This window comes from Coenobita brevimanus, chromosome 112, assembly GCF_032717465.1.
Source record: "Coenobita brevimanus isolate Jiangsu-jjx chromosome 112, ASM3271746v2, whole genome shotgun sequence".
NCBI classification, from domain to species: domain Eukaryota; kingdom Metazoa; phylum Arthropoda; class Malacostraca; order Decapoda; family Coenobitidae; genus Coenobita; species Coenobita brevimanus.
This window is the reverse complement of record NC_137065.1, coordinates 2,662,040-2,680,284: the sequence shown is the minus strand read 5'-3', so window position 1 is coordinate 2,680,284 and position 18,245 is coordinate 2,662,040. Positions and strand designations below refer to the sequence as shown.

The 18,245-nt window shown below is 42.9% G+C and overlaps 2 protein-coding genes and 1 pseudogene across 2 annotated transcripts in view; 2 read left to right on the top strand and 1 right to left on the bottom strand.

Annotated features, from left to right (window-relative positions):
- Positions 1 to 74: 74 nt before the first annotated feature.
- LOC145418048 (BTB/POZ domain-containing protein 9-like) lies at positions 75 to 13,965 on the bottom strand. The gene is made up of 11 exons (XM_080286582.1): positions 13,921 to 13,965; positions 11,095 to 11,289; positions 10,126 to 10,255; positions 9,232 to 9,462; positions 8,293 to 8,451; positions 5,889 to 6,003; positions 5,244 to 5,463; positions 3,908 to 4,137; positions 2,215 to 2,404; positions 1,086 to 1,272; positions 75 to 530 (listed from the first exon to the last, which is right to left on the bottom strand). Exons 2-11 carry the CDS (start codon positions 11,274 to 11,276, stop codon positions 75 to 77), a joined length of 2,100 nt encoding a protein of 699 aa, XP_080142708.1. The 5' UTR covers positions 11,277 to 11,289; positions 13,921 to 13,965.
- On the top strand, positions 4,215 to 4,329 carry LOC145418181 (5S ribosomal RNA; annotated as a pseudogene).
- A 672-nt stretch (positions 13,966 to 14,637) lies between the features above and the next one.
- LOC145418022 (uncharacterized) overlaps positions 14,638 to 18,245 on the top strand; it is a 28,885-nt gene continuing 25,277 nt past the window's right edge. The window contains exon 1 of the mRNA XM_080286556.1: positions 14,638 to 14,656. Within this exon, the coding sequence (XP_080142682.1) occupies positions 14,638 to 14,656 (19 nt within the window). The remainder of the gene's footprint in view (positions 14,657 to 18,245) is intronic.

The following is an 18,245-nucleotide window of genomic DNA, read 5'->3' as shown; positions in this document are numbered from 1 at the left end:
TCATGTGAGGGTAGGAAGACTAAAATAAAGAGTACATCAATGTAGTGAAGGGGTTAAGTTCAACCAATACTGCACTATTTGTCCTCCCGCTTCAAATCTGAAAAGGGAAGCTGGGGTTCAAGAGCAACGGCACCCTCCACGTGGGGCACGGGGTCCTCCTCTGCCCGAGCCTCAACTAAAAATGCTGCCCCTTCGGCCTGCCCGCACCTGCACCCATCCTCCCTCCCCTGGTTTTCCTCTTCAGTGGATTCTGGTCTCACTATCCCATGGCCCCCCTCCCTCATTGTTCCTCCTTCCCTAGCCACCACACCCTCCCTAACCACTCCCACATTCTCTGAAGGTATGGGAGGCAGGCTGTCACCCAATGTCGCTGCGCCATCTGAGGAAGGTGGGGATCTTGGCACCTCCTCCTCAGCTGCACTGGAGTGGTGGGGTCGCACAGGGGCCACGGCATGATCGTATCCACGCACACGAGGACGATTTTCTGACCCCACTTGTGCTGGCGTCTCAAAGTGTACACAGTGAAACACCTGCAATCAGAAGCACATTTACAACAATGAAAAAATCATGAGGATTCAAGATGGGTTGAAACTGTTGTACAGTGACATTAAGCACAAATTTAGCATGTGGGCATGCCTTCCATTTGAAAAAGTTACATCACATCATTACCATCATCATCCAGACCTGTTTTCCCACCTAAGGATTAAGAATAAGGTGAAGTAAGGTTCAGAAAAAAAAAAAAAGACCAATTAAATAAGCCACACTCTCATTCATTCACCACCCAAGCCCCTGGAATCCTGATTCCAACCATTCTTCATAAATATCCACATTAATGCAATCTATACCACTTATCAGGTCGAGTTAAATCAATGACCATCATTTCACAAAGAAGAAACAAAAGTGTCAAACCCTTGTCATACATATTGTACAAAATTCATCCAACCAGCTTGATCTGCTGTCAGTTCCTTAGCCTCATCATCCTCCATATGTACCTTTCTCACACACTCATATACTACACACCTGCTTGGCCTACCATACCTCCTCCAACCTCCAAAATAATTCAGATAAACAGGTCACATACTCACCTCATTGGCAGTATTAAATGTGCCTACAATTTTGAAGTAAACAATTGCCCTGGGTGGGAAAGTGAGGGTCTGCCATGATCGACAAGCTTCTCTTGTTTTGTCAACAATCAACTCCCAGTCACGGAAGTTGACAGACGCCTCAATGTAGTAACTGTAGGAGCGGTCATCACAGTCCCATAGCAGCAGTCTGGTGTGGGGAGGAGACAAAAAACATTCATCATCACCATAATCATCATAGTCATCATATCATCATCATCATCATCATCCACCCCTCTTTTCCCACCTAAGATGGGATGAGGTAGGGCCCAGAGCAATAAAAAACCCTGAAAGGAGGAGAAACTAACCAGAAGACTGCCCAATTAAATGAGCCATATTCTCATTCACTCACCATTCAAGCCACAAGATTCCTGACTCCATCCCATAGGCATGAACAACCACATTTATGTGCTTCATACTGTTTAACTACTATCAATAATTATCGTCACTATCATTAAGGAAAAGTACTGACGTATTATCTTGCTGTTGTTGTGGGCCCAGCCTCATAAATGCAGTGAACAGCAGGAAAATGGTCGCTTCAGTAGGGTGTGCCCAAAGATGTGTTGTTGAGGCTAGGTTGGGTGACAAGCATGAAGGGAGTAAATGTGATGTCGTGTGAGAGGCTGCATTCAAGTAAGGACTGGATCGTTCGAGAGCAGACAGTCCTGAAGTAGAGGGGTGTTCATATGGTGGTTTGTAGTAGCAGCAGTAGAAGCAATCCTAGGCTCATCTGAATGTCAGCCCAGTGGATTGCAAGCTGAAGTTGCTCTCCTTCTACAGTTCACCCACCATCCTCCTTTCAGGTGGACAGGAAGGGACCCGAGAGATGTTTGTATAACTGGGAAATGCAGCAGTCTGATTACATCATTGCCACCAAATGAAACCGTCCCTCTCCACAACCCTCACTAGGTTGAAGGACTTAAACTATCTATTGGCTGATCTAAAACCAGATACCTTATTCCTGTATGAGGTATCTACAAATGAATCACCTGCATGTCACCCTGTCCTCCACTATTAGGAGGTGCTCTCTCTGACTAATGCTCCACTCCCCCATATACCTTTTCTTCCCACACTCTCAAATCCTCCAACTTACTTGCATGAAGACAGCCAATAAGGCTGGCCAAGTTGTACACAGATAGATCCTGAGCCCAGCTGGTGGCAGGTGTAGCCAGAGTCCCAGTCATAGTGATGGATGTCCCCGTTGAGCAGGTTGTTGCGGGCACGACTCACACCCTCAATTACCAGTGCACTGCGACCCACTACAGCTATATTTTCACGTGGCACTGATGGAGAACAGAAAGGGGGCATTGTATTCCCTCTTTCAAACATCCAAACTTCTGACCATTCAGAGGGCCAATGGTGCATAATTTTCACCATACAGAATTTTAAAGGTGTAGTTAAACTTCTGGTAGAAAACACAGTATAAAGCACTTACAAGAAAATGTGCCTTATATTCACTATTTCATGCAGAACAAATAACAGAAAATTAAAATATATTTTCTATTTCATGTGGCACTAATAGAAAATATGTATATTATCAGCACCCTATCCCTCTGTTCACCATCACACTACAATCCACCACTAGTATACATTCTCAAAGAGGACCAAAGGAAATAAATCACATAATATTCTCCCATTTGGCACAAGGAAAGATGGAAAGGCACAAGGAAAAGGCTTTGATCAATCTTGATCAACTGCAAACAGCACTACTGGACAAAAAGTATTGTACTGTATACCTGAAATGCCTCAGCCCCTTCACCACCAACACACACTGACTCATCACTACTCTGTTCACATGTAGCACACACACACACACACACACACACACACACACACACACACACACACACACACACACACACACACACACACATGAAGTAAGTGAACAAATTTTCTATTCCTAAACACTAAGTCTGATAGCATTATTGAACGCATATATATACATACATACATCATCTAAACCTGTGTTGCCCCATGAGGAGCATAGGAGCCTGGAGCTAGGCAAGTTGGTCCTGACATTTAAGACGTAAGTGACCAGCCTCGCACATCCCTGAGTGGCATTATGTGAGCATTAAACCCTAACCACCCCTTGGATATGAGCCAACACAGGCTCAATCCAATTGAAGCGCCTTAATTACCCACTATATCACCAGGCACCACAGTCTGGTTATATGGTTGCCACCCAGCATAGTAAATGGCTCCCTGGTGTACAGGAAACCATTTGGCTTGCCACTCAGTGTAGTCATCCGTGGACAGAAGGAAAGAACAACATAAGAGGAAGGAAGGACAGAAGGAATAAAGAGAGGAAAGGGCAGCCATCCGAGAGCAGCACTATATCAACTGAGTGGATGGTGAGTGCCTCCACCTACCACAAGGTATTACTGAAAGAAAAAAAATTAAAAATCACCACCACCAAAAGCTTCATAACCCTTTTTATGTCAGAGGATGTCCTCTTCACTCGCTACTTGCCAACTGACAATTTTGCTCAGCTTAGGATAGACATTTTGAGCTGGATGAGTTTGATAAAGGCTTCACTAACTCCGGTATGACTAGAGGTCAGTCCTAAATTGAATTAATCATCTGGTTGCATCATGAGTAAACTAAATAGGATGCCACCTGAATCATCATTATCTGGATCTCCCTTCCTACCCTAGGGCAGGATGAGGAGTAGCAACATCCAGACAACCCAAGTCTGTCCAATCCAATGGGCCACGCTTCCATTTACTCATCATTCAAGCCCCAGGAATCACCTGAATTCAAGGGGATAAACAACAAGGGACACCTACCTATAAGTCCCTTGTGTAGCTCAACCTGTTCCTTGGTGTAGTAAGCCTCAAATGCCACCACGTGGAAGACTCGGTTGACGGTGTTGTTGGTTCCCACGATGCGAACATACCGCACCACACGGGGTGGAAAGTAGAGGTACTGCCATGACCTACAGTGGTACCGTGTATGGTCCACCACACGTACCCAGTCCTTCTGGTCCATCGACACCTCTATGTAGTATGAATACCCTCTGGAGAATGAAAAAATATATCGGGTCAATGAATGATCACAAAGAAATTATTAAAAGTGATAAGAGTTTAAATCATAACACCCTAAGATGCCACGTTGAGTACACCACTTCCCGTTCGATCAGCGAAGTTAAGCAATGTTGGGTCTGGTTAGTACTTGGATGGGTGACCGCCTGGGAACACCGGATGCTGTTGGCATCCCTACGTCAAGTGGGGTTGGTGGAGGATTAGTGCCCCTCCCTGTAAAACAATTAACTCTAAGCCCTTGGCCACCCTGTCTGGGATACATGGCGTCTGGCAATGAATGAATGAATGAATAATGGAGGATTACAAAGAAAAAGAAAACATTTGAAGTGACAAGAGTTTATATCCAAAGGTGGCTAGAATTTACAGATCACATAATACCACTCACGGGTTTGGGAATGGATACTCTATCTTAAATGTCCGGATTAAGTAACCTAGCTCGTCACCTATGCTCCTGAAAGAGCAACAAAATACTAGACTAATACACAAAATTTAAGGTTTATGAATTCCCTCTGAAGGAGCAAAGAAATAAACAAGCTATGGAGAATCACTCAGTGACACACAGCATTTGAAACTGTAATCAATCACAATTCTGGAAAACAAGAATCATATGTTTCTTGCCTTCAAAATGCACAAGATACTTATTTAAAAATTTATATAGGAGAATAGGGAAAATCATCATGAACTTAATACACACAAGAATTATCATCATCTTCTTGACCTAATATCCTATGTTTGCATGAGTGGGTAAACTAAATGGTGTAGTAACAGCAATAACAACAGCCAATTTTTACAATCAATCTGGAGACCTCAGAAGGGAAGGCTTAAATATGAGATGCAGAAGTCTGTAAAAAAAAAAAAAAAAAAAAAAAAAAAAAAAATCTCATTGTAAGCTGGGGATGTATGAGGCAACGTAGGATTGGATGATGGATGGATGGATGATATATGTATGTGTGTATATAAATAAATATATATATATAAACTCTTACTGTATAATGAGGAAACTATAAATTCAACTTTAGATGTAGCAGACATTCAAACTCTGTGACTTATGACAAGACCAACAATAGCAGCATTTCCTCACCTCTGATCCTTATCCCAGAGCATGAGACGCATGTGGTTAATGATACACTGCATACCCAGCTTCACCAGTATGCCCTGTCCATTGTTGTCATCTATGGGGTGCCGTGTGAAGCCTCGGTCCATGTCATAGGTGGATACGTTGCCATCCAGGAGATTGGCACGCATCTCACCCTGTAGGACCTGCGCACCTTTGCTTGGTACTGCTACATTCTCCCCCGGCACTGTTGAGAACAATTAGGTACTTGTCATGATCATCATCATCATTCAGACCTCTTTTCTATCATCATCATCATCATCCAGACGTTTTTCCCATCATCATCACCCAGGTCTCCTCCTGCTCCTTCTCCTGCTCCTGCTCCTCCTCCTCATCATCATCATCCAACTTCTTTTCACACCTCATGATGGGATGAAGTACTGTCCATGGCATGAAAAACCTGATAGAAGGAAAACTAAAAAAAAAAAACTGCCAAATTAAATGGGCCACATCCTCTTTCCCTCACCATTCAAGGCACTAGAATCTTGCTTCCACCCCACAAGCATATTTTACTTTATACTGGCCCTATAATAAGCTCCTGAAGTTAGTCAAAAATTTCATAACACTTTGTATACAGATAACCAAATCTGCTGCTAGGAGCAAGTGACGTACTGAGGTATCCACGGTACTGCAGGTCCATGTCCCTTGATTCACTCTTGGCCTTGATGGCATCTAAAAGCTGGTCTGGTGAGATGAGGGATGTTGGCCGCACCACATTGAGCAGGTCCTGGCCAAACAAGAATACATGATGTCAATATCTGTCACCACATTACACTTGCCACAATTAAGGCGAATCCTCATGGCCAGTCAGATCTATTCCAAAATATTACTTTTTCTCATTAACTTAAGGCAGCGGGTGGGTGGCTACCACTGACCTGGGAATTACTACTATGAGAGTGAAATCTGACTATAAGCCTGGTAACTAGTCACACCATTATCACTCTCAAACAGGAAACATTCGGCCATATGAGGTGCCACCCAAAAGTTCCCAAAATTTAAAACCATGGCAGAAATCACTTGTAAAATGTGGATGCTAGGTGGCAGTGCACTCACCCTTTGTTTGTTAGTGTGTCAAGTGGCATTGTGTAGGGTGGATGCATTTGTTGCATGTGTGTGCTTTTTTTATCGTTGTGTTTGGGTTAGTTTGCAAATTCTGTGATCTAAAAAATGGAGGATGTGAAAGATCAATGTGTGTGCATCAAGTTTTGTGTAAAACTCACTAAGATTGCAGCAAAAGCTCATGGAATGTTAAAACAAGCATTTGGTCACAATACTTTAGGCAGAGGTTACACAAACCTATGACTGGTTTAAGCGTTTTAAAAACAGACGAATGTCAACAGATGATGATGCACGTTCTGGCTGCCCTTCCACCAATTCAATGTGACCAAAGTTCGTGCAACTATCCTCAAAGATCGCTGGAGGCCAATCCACAATGTTTGTGACATTGTTAGCCTATCATATGGAACCTGCCAACATATGTTGTCTGGCAACCTTGACATGAGACAAATCACTGCCAAGCTTGTCCCGAGGCTCTTGACTGATGAGCAAAAGCAGCATATCGTGGAGGTCTGTACAGAGCTCAGGGAAATGGCCAGAAATTGCCCTAACTTCCTCTCAAGTGTCATTACTGGCAATGAAAGCTGGGTTTTCGGGTATGACCTGGAAACCAAACCACAATCGTTGCAGTGGAAGAGCCTAGCTTTGCCCCAACCAAGAAAGGCATGTCAGGTCAAGATCAATATGAAGTCAATGCTCATCACTTCCTTTGACAAGAAGGGCATTGTTCATAAGGAATTTGTTCCTCAAGGACAGACTGTCAATACAAAGTTCTACTGAGACATTTTGAGATGACTCCAGGAAGATGCGAGGCGAAAACATCCACACAAGTAACGCACAAACAAGTGAGTGCTTCACCATGACAATGCACCTGCGCACACAGCTCTTGTTGTTCAATAGTTTTTGGCATAAGAAAAAATGCCAGTTGTCCCCCATCCCCTGTATTCACCAGATTTGGTCCCCTGTAATTTTTTTCTCTTTCTGAAAATGAAAATCCAGCTGAAAGGACTAAGATTTGACACCACTGAGGAGATTCAGGAGGAAATGTGAAAGGTCCTGAACAAGCTGATGTTCAAGGACTTCCAGAACACATTCTGATCGTGAGAGAAGCACTGGGATCGATGTCTGCATGCCCAAGGAGACTATTTTGATAGGGACAGTGGTGATTAGAACTTGATCTACGTTCTTTTCCTTCTTTAGTCAAATTTCGGAAATATTGGGTAGCACCTCTTACATACACAGAGTCAAAGTCCAGGCTAAGCCTCTAACACTATTACAAGTTTTAAATACCAGTACTCAACTCAGGACATTTTTATCTCATCAGTTTCCAGCACCTATTTGGATGCAGTCGGATGGCTTTGACACTTGGTTTAGTTTCTAGTCCACAGAAAGCATCAGTTATAGCATGACCAACCTCAATATGGGGAGTCCTTTATGAGGGCGCATAGCATCATCTGACTGGATAACTGACTGACTTGAGGAGTGAAAGACGCTTGTAAGAAACATCATTCGAGACATGCGTCATGACCATTTACAGGGGAACATAACATCAGCAATTATTCTGATGACCCAACAGGGAAAGATTGATGAGAGACAGTCTAACATGAGAAAGAATATCTTATACATAATCTTGTGTGAGGTCAAAGTTCTGCTTCACAAACGCACAGACTCTCTGCACTACAATGATGTACTAGTTTACTTATTCCTACTCCTTCCAGATGACTATTAAACTGTGGAAGAGCCTTCAGCAGTGAAGGGTTTCATGAATGCTATATCTAGCATCCTAGCTCTAGAAGACTAAAGAACATTTGTCTGGCAGATGAATACCGGTACTTTACACTGTTTCAAGACAATGGACAATGCTTTCATATATAGGTCTTTTCTCTTGAAGGCAGAAAGAGTAAACCAAGAAGGACATCACCATGCTGAAGGTGTTAATTCTGATGATCTAAGTACTTACTGACAAGCTAATGAGAGGTAGCCTAATTTGTGAAAGAATGTCTTGAATCTGTTCTTGTGTAAGGTCAGAGTTGCGGTCCACCCACTCATGGACTCCCTGAAAGATGTAAACCTCCGGTGCACAGAATGAGTCTCGGCTAATGATGGACTTAAGTGCCGACTGTAAACAGAAAGTGATATTAGCTCCTCACCTTGCAAATGAGCTGAATGGAATTTATATACATGTATAGGAGAAGAACAATACAAAGGTACCAAAAAAATAAAATAAGTAAGTATAAAATGAAAGTTACAAGCCAATACTATCCTTCCTTCAGCATCCTAAAGTTTGCAATGTATTTTTGCTCATTAGCTATCTACTGATCAAAAGGCCATGCACATCACTACATCACACAAGTTTATAATTCTTTCTGCTATTCAAATGCCAAGTGTGCAAGCTGGCTGGCACAATACATACCAATACATACATACATACATACATATAGTACAGTTCATTAAAATGTCAATGCATGGCTTAAATTTCATGGTGAAGAGAATGATCAATATTCCCCATCACCATACCAGACAGAGTAACCAGAACAATGCATGACTGAGCATGGTGAGTGTGTTCTAGTCTATAAATCCCTTGCACATAGCCCTAAGAGTGCTGAGTGGATCGAGGGCTGCCATGAAATTGTGCGCGAGTGCACACACACACACACACACACACACACACACAATGGGCATATATTCTGTATCATGTTCTGATTCTAGTTTGTTTCTTTTTTGTTGTTATTGTTGTCACTATTAAATTTTTTAACGAATTAATGCTTATCAATTCGTAGGTGCACAGGAGTCACTACAAACATTGTCAGTGCCTTCAACTGAGATATGAATGTTATTTGTCATCTAAATTATACCAGAAAGGAAATAAAATCTACTCTGAGCTATCTTTTATACTTACTGGAGAGAGTGAATAAAATGACTCATGACTGAGGATGGGGAGGGCATTTTTGTCCATAAAGTCCTCACACACAGCCTTGAGGGTGTTCAGTGTGTATAGGGCAGCCATGTCGTAGATCACACACACATTGGGGATGCACAGCGCCTCCTTCAGGTACTCACACACTGCTCCCTCCAGCTCCTCAAACCCATACTGGTGTGCCAAGCCAAGAATATCCAGAACAGTTTCCTCCTGGGATGGAAAATTAGTACAGCTAGTCTTTGTATTATTTCATCATCACTTGTACCTCCTTTCCCACCCTACAGAACAATTATTATATTTAAAGTTATTTCATTACTGAGTTGCAAACGAATACACACATTTCTTTCTCAACTGTTTCCAGCAACTGCTGAGATGTAATTAGGTGGTTTTGGCATTTGGTTAACTTCCCAGTCCACCAAAAACACCAGCTGTACCATGACCAACCTCAGTATGAGTGCTCCCTAAGAGGAAGCATGACATAATTTGAACTGCCTGATGGAGTACCTACTGTGGCTCATTATAATCTGCTCTAAAGTTAGAAATAGTGTAAATGCTTTCTGTTATTTTACCTCTTAACCATGAACCATAAACATGTCTCACTGAAAGTCATTTTACTTATAATACCGTTTTGCCTGCATAAAACCTGAACTTTAAGTGAGGGCTGACTGTATGACATAAATTATACGGCACAGACCGCATGGTTGCCTACTAATCTCATGATATAGCTAAAATATCTATACTTCCCAAACCACCAGACTGAACCTTCCCACAACACATGATAACTCTGCATGAGTTAAGAGGGTGCAATAAATACACAATCCCTCTTCCCCCCCTACACACACATAAATATGACTGAATTATCCCCCTACTCACCTTCTCTGAGCTAAGGCTGACCCATCCTGTGTATATGTATTTCAGAAGAACTTTGAAGGCTGTCAAGTTAGCATCCTTTATTTCCACCTCAGCCTGGTGGCTCTCTCGCAGTCCACCAAACAACAAAGCTCTGCAAAATTACCTTAGTTACGGCAGCTACTTAGTCTGATTACAGCTGAAGCATCCAACATACTGAATTTCTAACCTCAAGTAATAAACAGTTTCATTTGTATTGTTTATAATGGCTTCAACCTGCTTGCATGCATTGGCTTTGGTCACTTAATGGATGTTCTGCCCGTTGCTCGAGCTCTGGTAGCCTTCCCTAAGGTCACATGAATCTCTTATCCATTAGGTCACAATATATATCTAATCTACTTACATATGAAAGGCTTTGAACATACTGAATTCCTAACCTCAAGCAACAAATACCTGACCTAAGTAACAATCACTCTATAGCCAGAAACCTCACTCTTAGGAGGGGTGGCCACAAACAAATCACCTCCATGTCATCCTATCCTCTGACATCAGGCTGCCCCTCCACCAATTCACAACAACCCAGTGCATTCACCACTCAACTCCAATTCCTCCACCTCATCCTTGGTCCCCCATTCCCCACCTCCTCATTCATATACTCTCTTCTTGTCAATCTCTCATTCATCATTCTTTCCACAAGGTCAATCCATATCAGGGAACTCTAACAGTTTCTATCACAACCACAACAACACCATAACACTCCATACCTTCCTCATTTATCCGCCTGTCTCTAAATACCGTTAATTAAATACTGCCAATATTTCTCTATATAACTAAATACTGTATTGTCTCTCTAAATAACTAAATACAAGTACTGTCTATCTTTCTTTACATGAATAAATGCAGTACCATCTCTCTACATAACCAATATATAGCCTATCTCTGTACATAACTAAATAGCTACCATACTGTACTGGTACATGTGCTGTATCAGACCTGAAGTACTGGCTCCGGGCTGCAAGTATGACCCTGTGTGCGTGGAAGGTTGTTGATGCAACCCTGAGAGTGACGTCGCTGTACTCGTCGTTGAGGTAGAGGGCACCAATGTCATTGGCCAGGCTGCCCGAGTGGTCCACCACACCACCAGGGAATGGCAAACCCAAGTGCAGGTTGGACATACTGTTACTCACTCTGAAACACACCACACATACAATTACAGGGCACAAATAACTTCATATCATCATTATCAATAGGCTATCAACATCAAGACCTCTGTTCCCACCTACAGTTGGTACAGTTAGTTTCTCAATTACTGTAACTTCTTATGTTACTGTATAGATAATTTTACTGATAATTTTATATGGGAGGGATGGAGTGAAAAGGCATATGCGAGAGGGAGGTGTGAGCTGGGAGCAGGGCAGTGAAATGGCGGGGGACAGGGCGTCACGGAGGCGATTTGTTTGTGGCCACCCCTTACAGGATTAAGGTGTCTGGCAATAGATAGATAGATGAATAATTTTACAGTTTCATTTACAAGGTGTGGGAGGTGGTGGCAACCATCATCCACTCACTTCATGAAGTGCTGCCTACTTCTTTTCCTTTTATCATTCTTTCTATGTGTCTGTCCTCCTTTCTTCCTATTTCTCCCACCGGCATCTTTCCTGTCACTTTTTATTACTCTTTTCCTTTTTAGCTGGCTTTACACTGGGTGACAAGCCTTATGGATTCCTGTAAGCCAGGAAAATATATGGGTAGAGAACACTGGGCGTTAACCCCGTAACCAACCCATACATGTTTCCTACGTGTTAACAAGTGGGTTGGTGGACAGTTAGTGCCCCTCCCCGTAAAACAACTAACTCAAAGACAAACGGCCACCCCTTATGGGATTATGGCATCTAGCTATAGACAAACAGAAAGATACAGATAATATTAAAGATATTTTAATATGGGACATAATTTTACTTACTTATGCATGGTACAGATACCAGAAAATGTTACAAGGTACATACAATTTTACATGGCACAGTTTAATTGATATGCAAAAGAATTTTTCACAGTACCAGTACAGTATTTCCTTGTGTGGGTTGGACCTGCTGATACTCACTCCAGAAAACACCATACTTAAATCTGAGCTGGTACTGCACAAATAACTTTCTATCTAACTAATGCCAGATGCCATAATCTCACAAGGGGTGGCTGTTTGTCTTTGAGTTAGTGGTTTTACAGAGATGGGCACTAACCCTCTGCCAACCCACTTGTTGACATGTGTGGCCTGGTTATATGGTTACCTTCCAGTGTTGCATATAGTTTACTGGCTTACAGGAAATAATTTGGCTTCTCAATAAATGTAGTCACCTGAAAAGGAAAGAAGAGTAATAAAGAGTGACAGGAAAGATGGAAGAAATGGGAAGAAAGGAAGGCAGACACAGAAAAACAATGATAAAGGTGAAGGAAGAAGCAGGCAGCACTACATCAAGTGGATTTTACACAGAATATTTCCTTGTCTATTTAGCTAGTTATAGCCAGAAGTATTTCCTTGTGCAGGTTGAAAATGCTGACAGACTGGAAAAAATGGTAGTTTATTGTTACTGATGTGAGATTTATATAATAAAAAATGGAACTGTTGGGGAGAACGCAGGCTGAAAGAAAGATATCTACAAGAATGGGTGGGAGAGAAGTAGATGAGTGGATGAGTAAGTAAAGAGTTAACGGGTGAATGAGAAAGTAGATGAATTAATGGGTGGATTAGAAAACAGATGAGTTGACATACCATACATATAAGGATGTAGATGAGTGGATGAGAAACTAGATAAGTTGATGGGAGGATGAAAAAGTATAGATATGATAGGTGGATGAGAAAGTGGAAGAGTTGATAAGCAGATAAGAAAGTAGATGAGATGATATGTACATGAGTTGAAGGGTGGATCAAAGTAGATGAGTTGATGGAAAGCAAAGAAAGTAGATGAACTGATGAGACAGACACAGTAAGTATACAAGTCATGGATATGGTTGAGAAAGGTGGATGAGGAGCAAGCAAGGTTTTGGGAATGGGATGGTTAGCCAACACCCCCCATCCATTTCCAAAATACAGTACGCTATCAATACAGTGATTACTTACGATAAAAGAACACTATCACTTACCAAAATGTATGCAATCAACATCCTTTTGCACTACAATATGCTTATAGTACAGTACCCTTATGATTCTAACAAAAAAGTTCATTTTGATTTAATGTTTAAACACACTAAACAACAATTCTGCTTGGCAACATGCCCCCCTCCCTTTTCGAAAGAGAAGACAAGTTCAGAAATGAGACAATCAGGGTTCGCACTTATTTATAGGTCTAGATTTGCCCTCACATAGCATTGGTTATACATCACAACCAAGCTAGAGTTTATTTTATGGTGAAAAGATATGAAAGCAGTGCGAGTTTAAATTTCTGATAATTAAAAACACAAACATTTAACCCATAAACTGGTCACGTTCCTTAATATATACCGTACATATCTTGAAACCTGATCTAGGCCTACAATAGGTGACGAGTGGGAGTGAAAAATTGGCAGGAACAATACAGAACTTTATTACTTGTACTATGACTAACCCTTCACTTTGCATGATTTTTTTCTACAATCGGAAACGTACTGTACTGAACTCGCCGACTAATACTGACCAAAAATAGTAAAAGTGATAGCTAAATTGGGCCACTGACAGTTACTTCCAATGATATTAACATCAACGTCCATTGTCCAATACTTAAGATATCACAACTTTGCCTCTGTCTCGTGCATATTCCCTGATCTGAATATTCTTAGCAACACTACCTTTGGGTTAGGCCTAGGCAACACCTGCGTCACACACATAAACAGACGCCATGATCTACTAGTACAACTGATCATCTTCACTACCGGAAGTTTAACAGTGTTTGTATTATATCAAAGTAAATCAGTTTCATTAATCTTTTCAATACTATTTACTAGTATTACTAAGCCGGTATTTATAATGACTGGTATTCATAACTTTTTAAAGACTCAGTGTTGTAATCTAAATGTGTGCATAAATGGGGACGGTATTTATTCCCATTTACCTGCCCTTGCCTAGAATAAACTCATATGTGCCTATCTTATTTCCTATAGACAATTAACTAACTACTTCCAGGCTATTTTCCAAGCACCTCCACCATTTATTCGGTTAATGAATCGTTATGAGGGTGTTTCAGAATTATTTTAGCAAACGATGAGTTATTATTTAGAATTCTCGTTAATATGAGGATGCTTATTGATAAAGGGATATAAATATTTTTTGGATAATAATGACTTTCATTGTTTGTCTGAAATCGGTATTATTTTGATGATTTACGAGGGAAATATCATGTGGAGTATTTGACCGCGCGTCCCAAATGGCAGCTTTTGTTATGGAGGCCTCGGCTACGATGTAGTGTCGCTTCTTCTTCAACGCCGATTTCTTCACCACCCTTGGACCGTTCAAGCCTGCAGCCCATTATTTCCATCTATGCTAATCACCAAGGAGGCCCTGGCATGATGGAACAGGACTACCCGTGTGAGTTTAAGTGTTATGGCCAGGGTGCAGTGTTCGCCTGCGTCATCGACCTCGGAAATGGCGGACACGGCCGTACTGATCCGATTGCGTGACTGGGAGCTGGACCAGGCGGCATTATGTATCCCTCTGGCCCCCTGTATCCCCTTTATTTATAGCTTTATTTATTGTGCTAGACTGGTAAATCTTGTATGTATTGGATTTGCATGATATATGGATTAGAGTGGGAAGGTATAATAATTTTTTTGATGTGTCAAGTGAGTGGATGGCAAGGGGCGGCGCCATGGTGGTCGCCCCCGCCTCCCGACGCCCGGCCGAGGCTTCACTCCGACGCCCCCACCGCCAGCCATTCGGACGAGCCAACGCAAATGTGCGAGTGCTTTGATTTGGTCGGACGAGGATTTTGTGACGTTGATTGTTCCTGATTCCATGCTGAGAGAAAGACAACACTCGGCTGGGTTTCTGAAATTAACGGCGTAGAATGGGATCAGTCGGAAGAGAAATGGAATCATCCCATCTCCAATATATTGAGCTTTCTTTTGCAGACTGAAATGTTTATCATTAACTTGGAGCATATCAAAGATAGGTTTATTAGGGAAAAAAGGCTGTTGCAAGAGCAGGGTCAAAGGATTGGTCACAATAAGACATTAAGATTTCCATCCCACATCTGTTACACAGATTAAATATTTTAAAAACTTGGTAGAAGGTTATTTTGTCAGTGACACCAGGTTCTTCAGCTGTATGGTAAGGGATGACATATGCAGTATAATTTCACCCTGCCGAGTGCTGAAGCCATACAGGTATGGTGGTGACTACTTCTTCGGACAGTGCCAGAGCTGTACCTGTACGATCTTCAATTGCAATAGGTGTCAACACGCGAATTTTCAGATTTGGTGGGAGATGACTGGCATGGACATGCACGCACCCTTCCCACGTCTGTACCCACACTGTGAGTCACCCAGGCCACTCCTGTGACATGCAGGAGGTCCGCTTCTCAATCTTACTTTGTCACTGCTTGAGTGAACATCATGTCGCACTGTGGTATTTCCCTGCCTAAGATTGATGACCTTTTGTTCGTCCCTCGTGATAGTGAATGTGATTCACCAATTGATGACGATGTGGTTGATAAAGACTACGTTCAACCGGACGTGGAAACAAGCAGTGGTGATGAAACACCATTGCCAAGAAAGGCTAAGTATATGGCCTATAGACTAGTCACCTCCCGACCAAGTGCGCCACAAAGTCATCCACCACCACCACGCCGCCCTCGCCCCGTGGATGAATCATCTAGTGATGAAGAGGCAGTGGAAAGTCCCTCCAAGCTGCCTAAATGGGTGGGCCTACCCAGGAAAACAAAAAGGAGTGAGGAAGGCAGCCAAAGGAAAAAGTGCAGGATGAGTACTTTGTTTTGTTCATCTGGGTCAGGTGGCGCGAGAGCACGGTCACCACATCGCTCACCCTCACCCCAGCCAAGTACCTCCGCCACCCTGCCACCACATGCTGTCTCGGCTCTGCCTCATAGCTCTGCCTCACCTCTGCATCCCCGTCCTACCTCTCCACAGCCTCAAACGGTGGGAAAAGGAGGAGAGGGGAAAGACAGCAGGAAGCAAAGCAGAGATCTTGGAAGCAGTGTGACTGCGATGCCTCCTCCCCAACTTCCTCCCCATCCTGACGATGGTGATGGTACCCCAAGTGCTAATGAAGGAGACATGGAAGGAGGCGACAACATGTCCTGGGAATGGGAAGATGGGAGTGATTTTTCCCCCATCATTCATCCCTTCACTGCCTGGGATAGGGCTGGCTGTACTGTCCCTGACCTTACTCCAGCTTCAAGGAGAATTGATTTTTTCAAGAATTTTTTCTCAAAAGAACTAGTGTTGAAAATAGTTCTCTTGACGAATGCTTATGCCTCCTCCTGCCGTGGGGGAGCAACACAAACACCCCACAGTCGCCTCATCAATGCCGACGTCTGTTTGGATGAGATGTACTTGTTCTTGGCCCTGGCTCTCCTGATGGGGCTAATCAAGAAGAGCAGACTGTCGTCCTATTGGACTGTTGACCCCATAATGGCAACACCCTTCTTCGGGAGAGTTATGGGCAGGAACAGGTTCCAATATATCCTGAGCCGCCTGCATTTCTTTGATGCTCTCGACCCTGCTAATGTCAACAATATTGACAAGGTGCGAAGGATTCGGTTGGTTTTTGATCACCTGAAGGAGAGGTTCTCTGCCTCTTTCTATCCACACCGAGACCTGGTCATAGACGAGAGTCTCGTGTTGTGGAGAGGAAATATTCCCTTCAGGCAGTACATTCCCAGCAAGAGGCACCGTTTTGGCTTCAAAATCTTCGTTATGTGTGACTGTAAGACTGGATATGTGGAGGACATAGTCCTGTACACCGGTTCACAAACGGAGATTGTGGAGGACAGGACTCTTGGACTTTCAGGGGCCGTGGTGAAGACGATGATGAATAAGTATCTTCATCGTGGGCACGTAGTTTACCTGGATAACTGGTACACCAGCCCTCTTCTCGCTCGGTTCCTGCATCTGCAGAAAACGGGACTGTGTGGTACCGTCAAGAAGAACAGGTGGCATATGGTGCATGTGGGCCGGAAGCTGGCGAAGAAGGAGGTAGTGTTTTATAAGGCAAATAATATCCTTGCCACAGTCTGGCACCACAACCGAGAAGTCAGCCTTCTCTCTACAGTGCACCGTCCTCTGATGCACTGCACGAAGTCCATTGACTGCCAGAGTGAAAATTGGGTACCAGTGTGGAAGCCTGAAGCCGTCCTTGACTATAACATCAGTATGAAGCTAATCGACCAGTCAGACGACATGATATCCAGTGTTGAATGTGCCAGTCCCACGATGAAATGGTATAAGAAGTTGTTCTTTCATCTTCTTGATATCACGGCCCTGAATGCCCACATCCTCCACGCCAATACAACGGGAACCACCGAAAGCTTCGAGGCATTCATAAGAGAAATGTGCAGGGAACTCATCGGCACCCATGGGCGTGATCGTGGTGCTTCTCGTCAATCCCATGGCAGTGACACCCCCCTGCGACTCACCGGCCGTCACTTCCCCCGCACGATCCCTTCCAGAGAGACGCGCAGGTGTGTGCAACGGCGCTGTCATGTGTGTCAGCACAGCACCGTCAGGCCCCGTAAACAGCGGAAGGAGTCACGCTACCAGTGTGTTGAGTGTAATGTGGGTTTATGCCTCATTCCCTGCTTTGAGGAATATCACACCCTCCTCCACTACTAACTGAACAAAAGAAGAGTGCGAAAAAAGACGCAGGTGAAAGTAAAAATGTAAGGAATAATAGATATTGGATAGTGTAAGTGATTTTGTAACAATAATTGCGTGATTACCCTTTGATTTATTCGTATGTAACTAGTTTAGTGTCTTGTGTGTTTGAGAAAAAACACACACTGAATACAGTGTGCATGAATGTTTAGAAATGTATGTGCTTTGTGCAAAAAAATACTCAAAAGTAATAAATAAAAATGTGTAAACAATATTTTACATGGGAAAACCACTACCTCAGAAATACGCACCACTCGCATATCGTAAAACACCCACACACATCA

Bases quoted from the DNA above. Each gene is read 5' to 3' on its own strand.
- LOC145418048 (XM_080286582.1), bottom strand. From the start codon at position 11,276: ATGTCCAACCTGCACTTGGGTTTGCCATTCCCTGGTGGTGTGGTGGAC. The intron at 6,004-8,292 runs GTAAGTACTTAG...TTGTTTGGCCAG, and splicing joins TACCTCTCATTAGCTTGTCA to GACCTGCTCAATGTGGTGCG. The intron at 5,464-5,888 runs GTACGTCACTTG...TGTTCTCAACAG, and splicing joins GCAGTACCGTGGATACCTCA to TGCCGGGGGAGAATGTAGCA.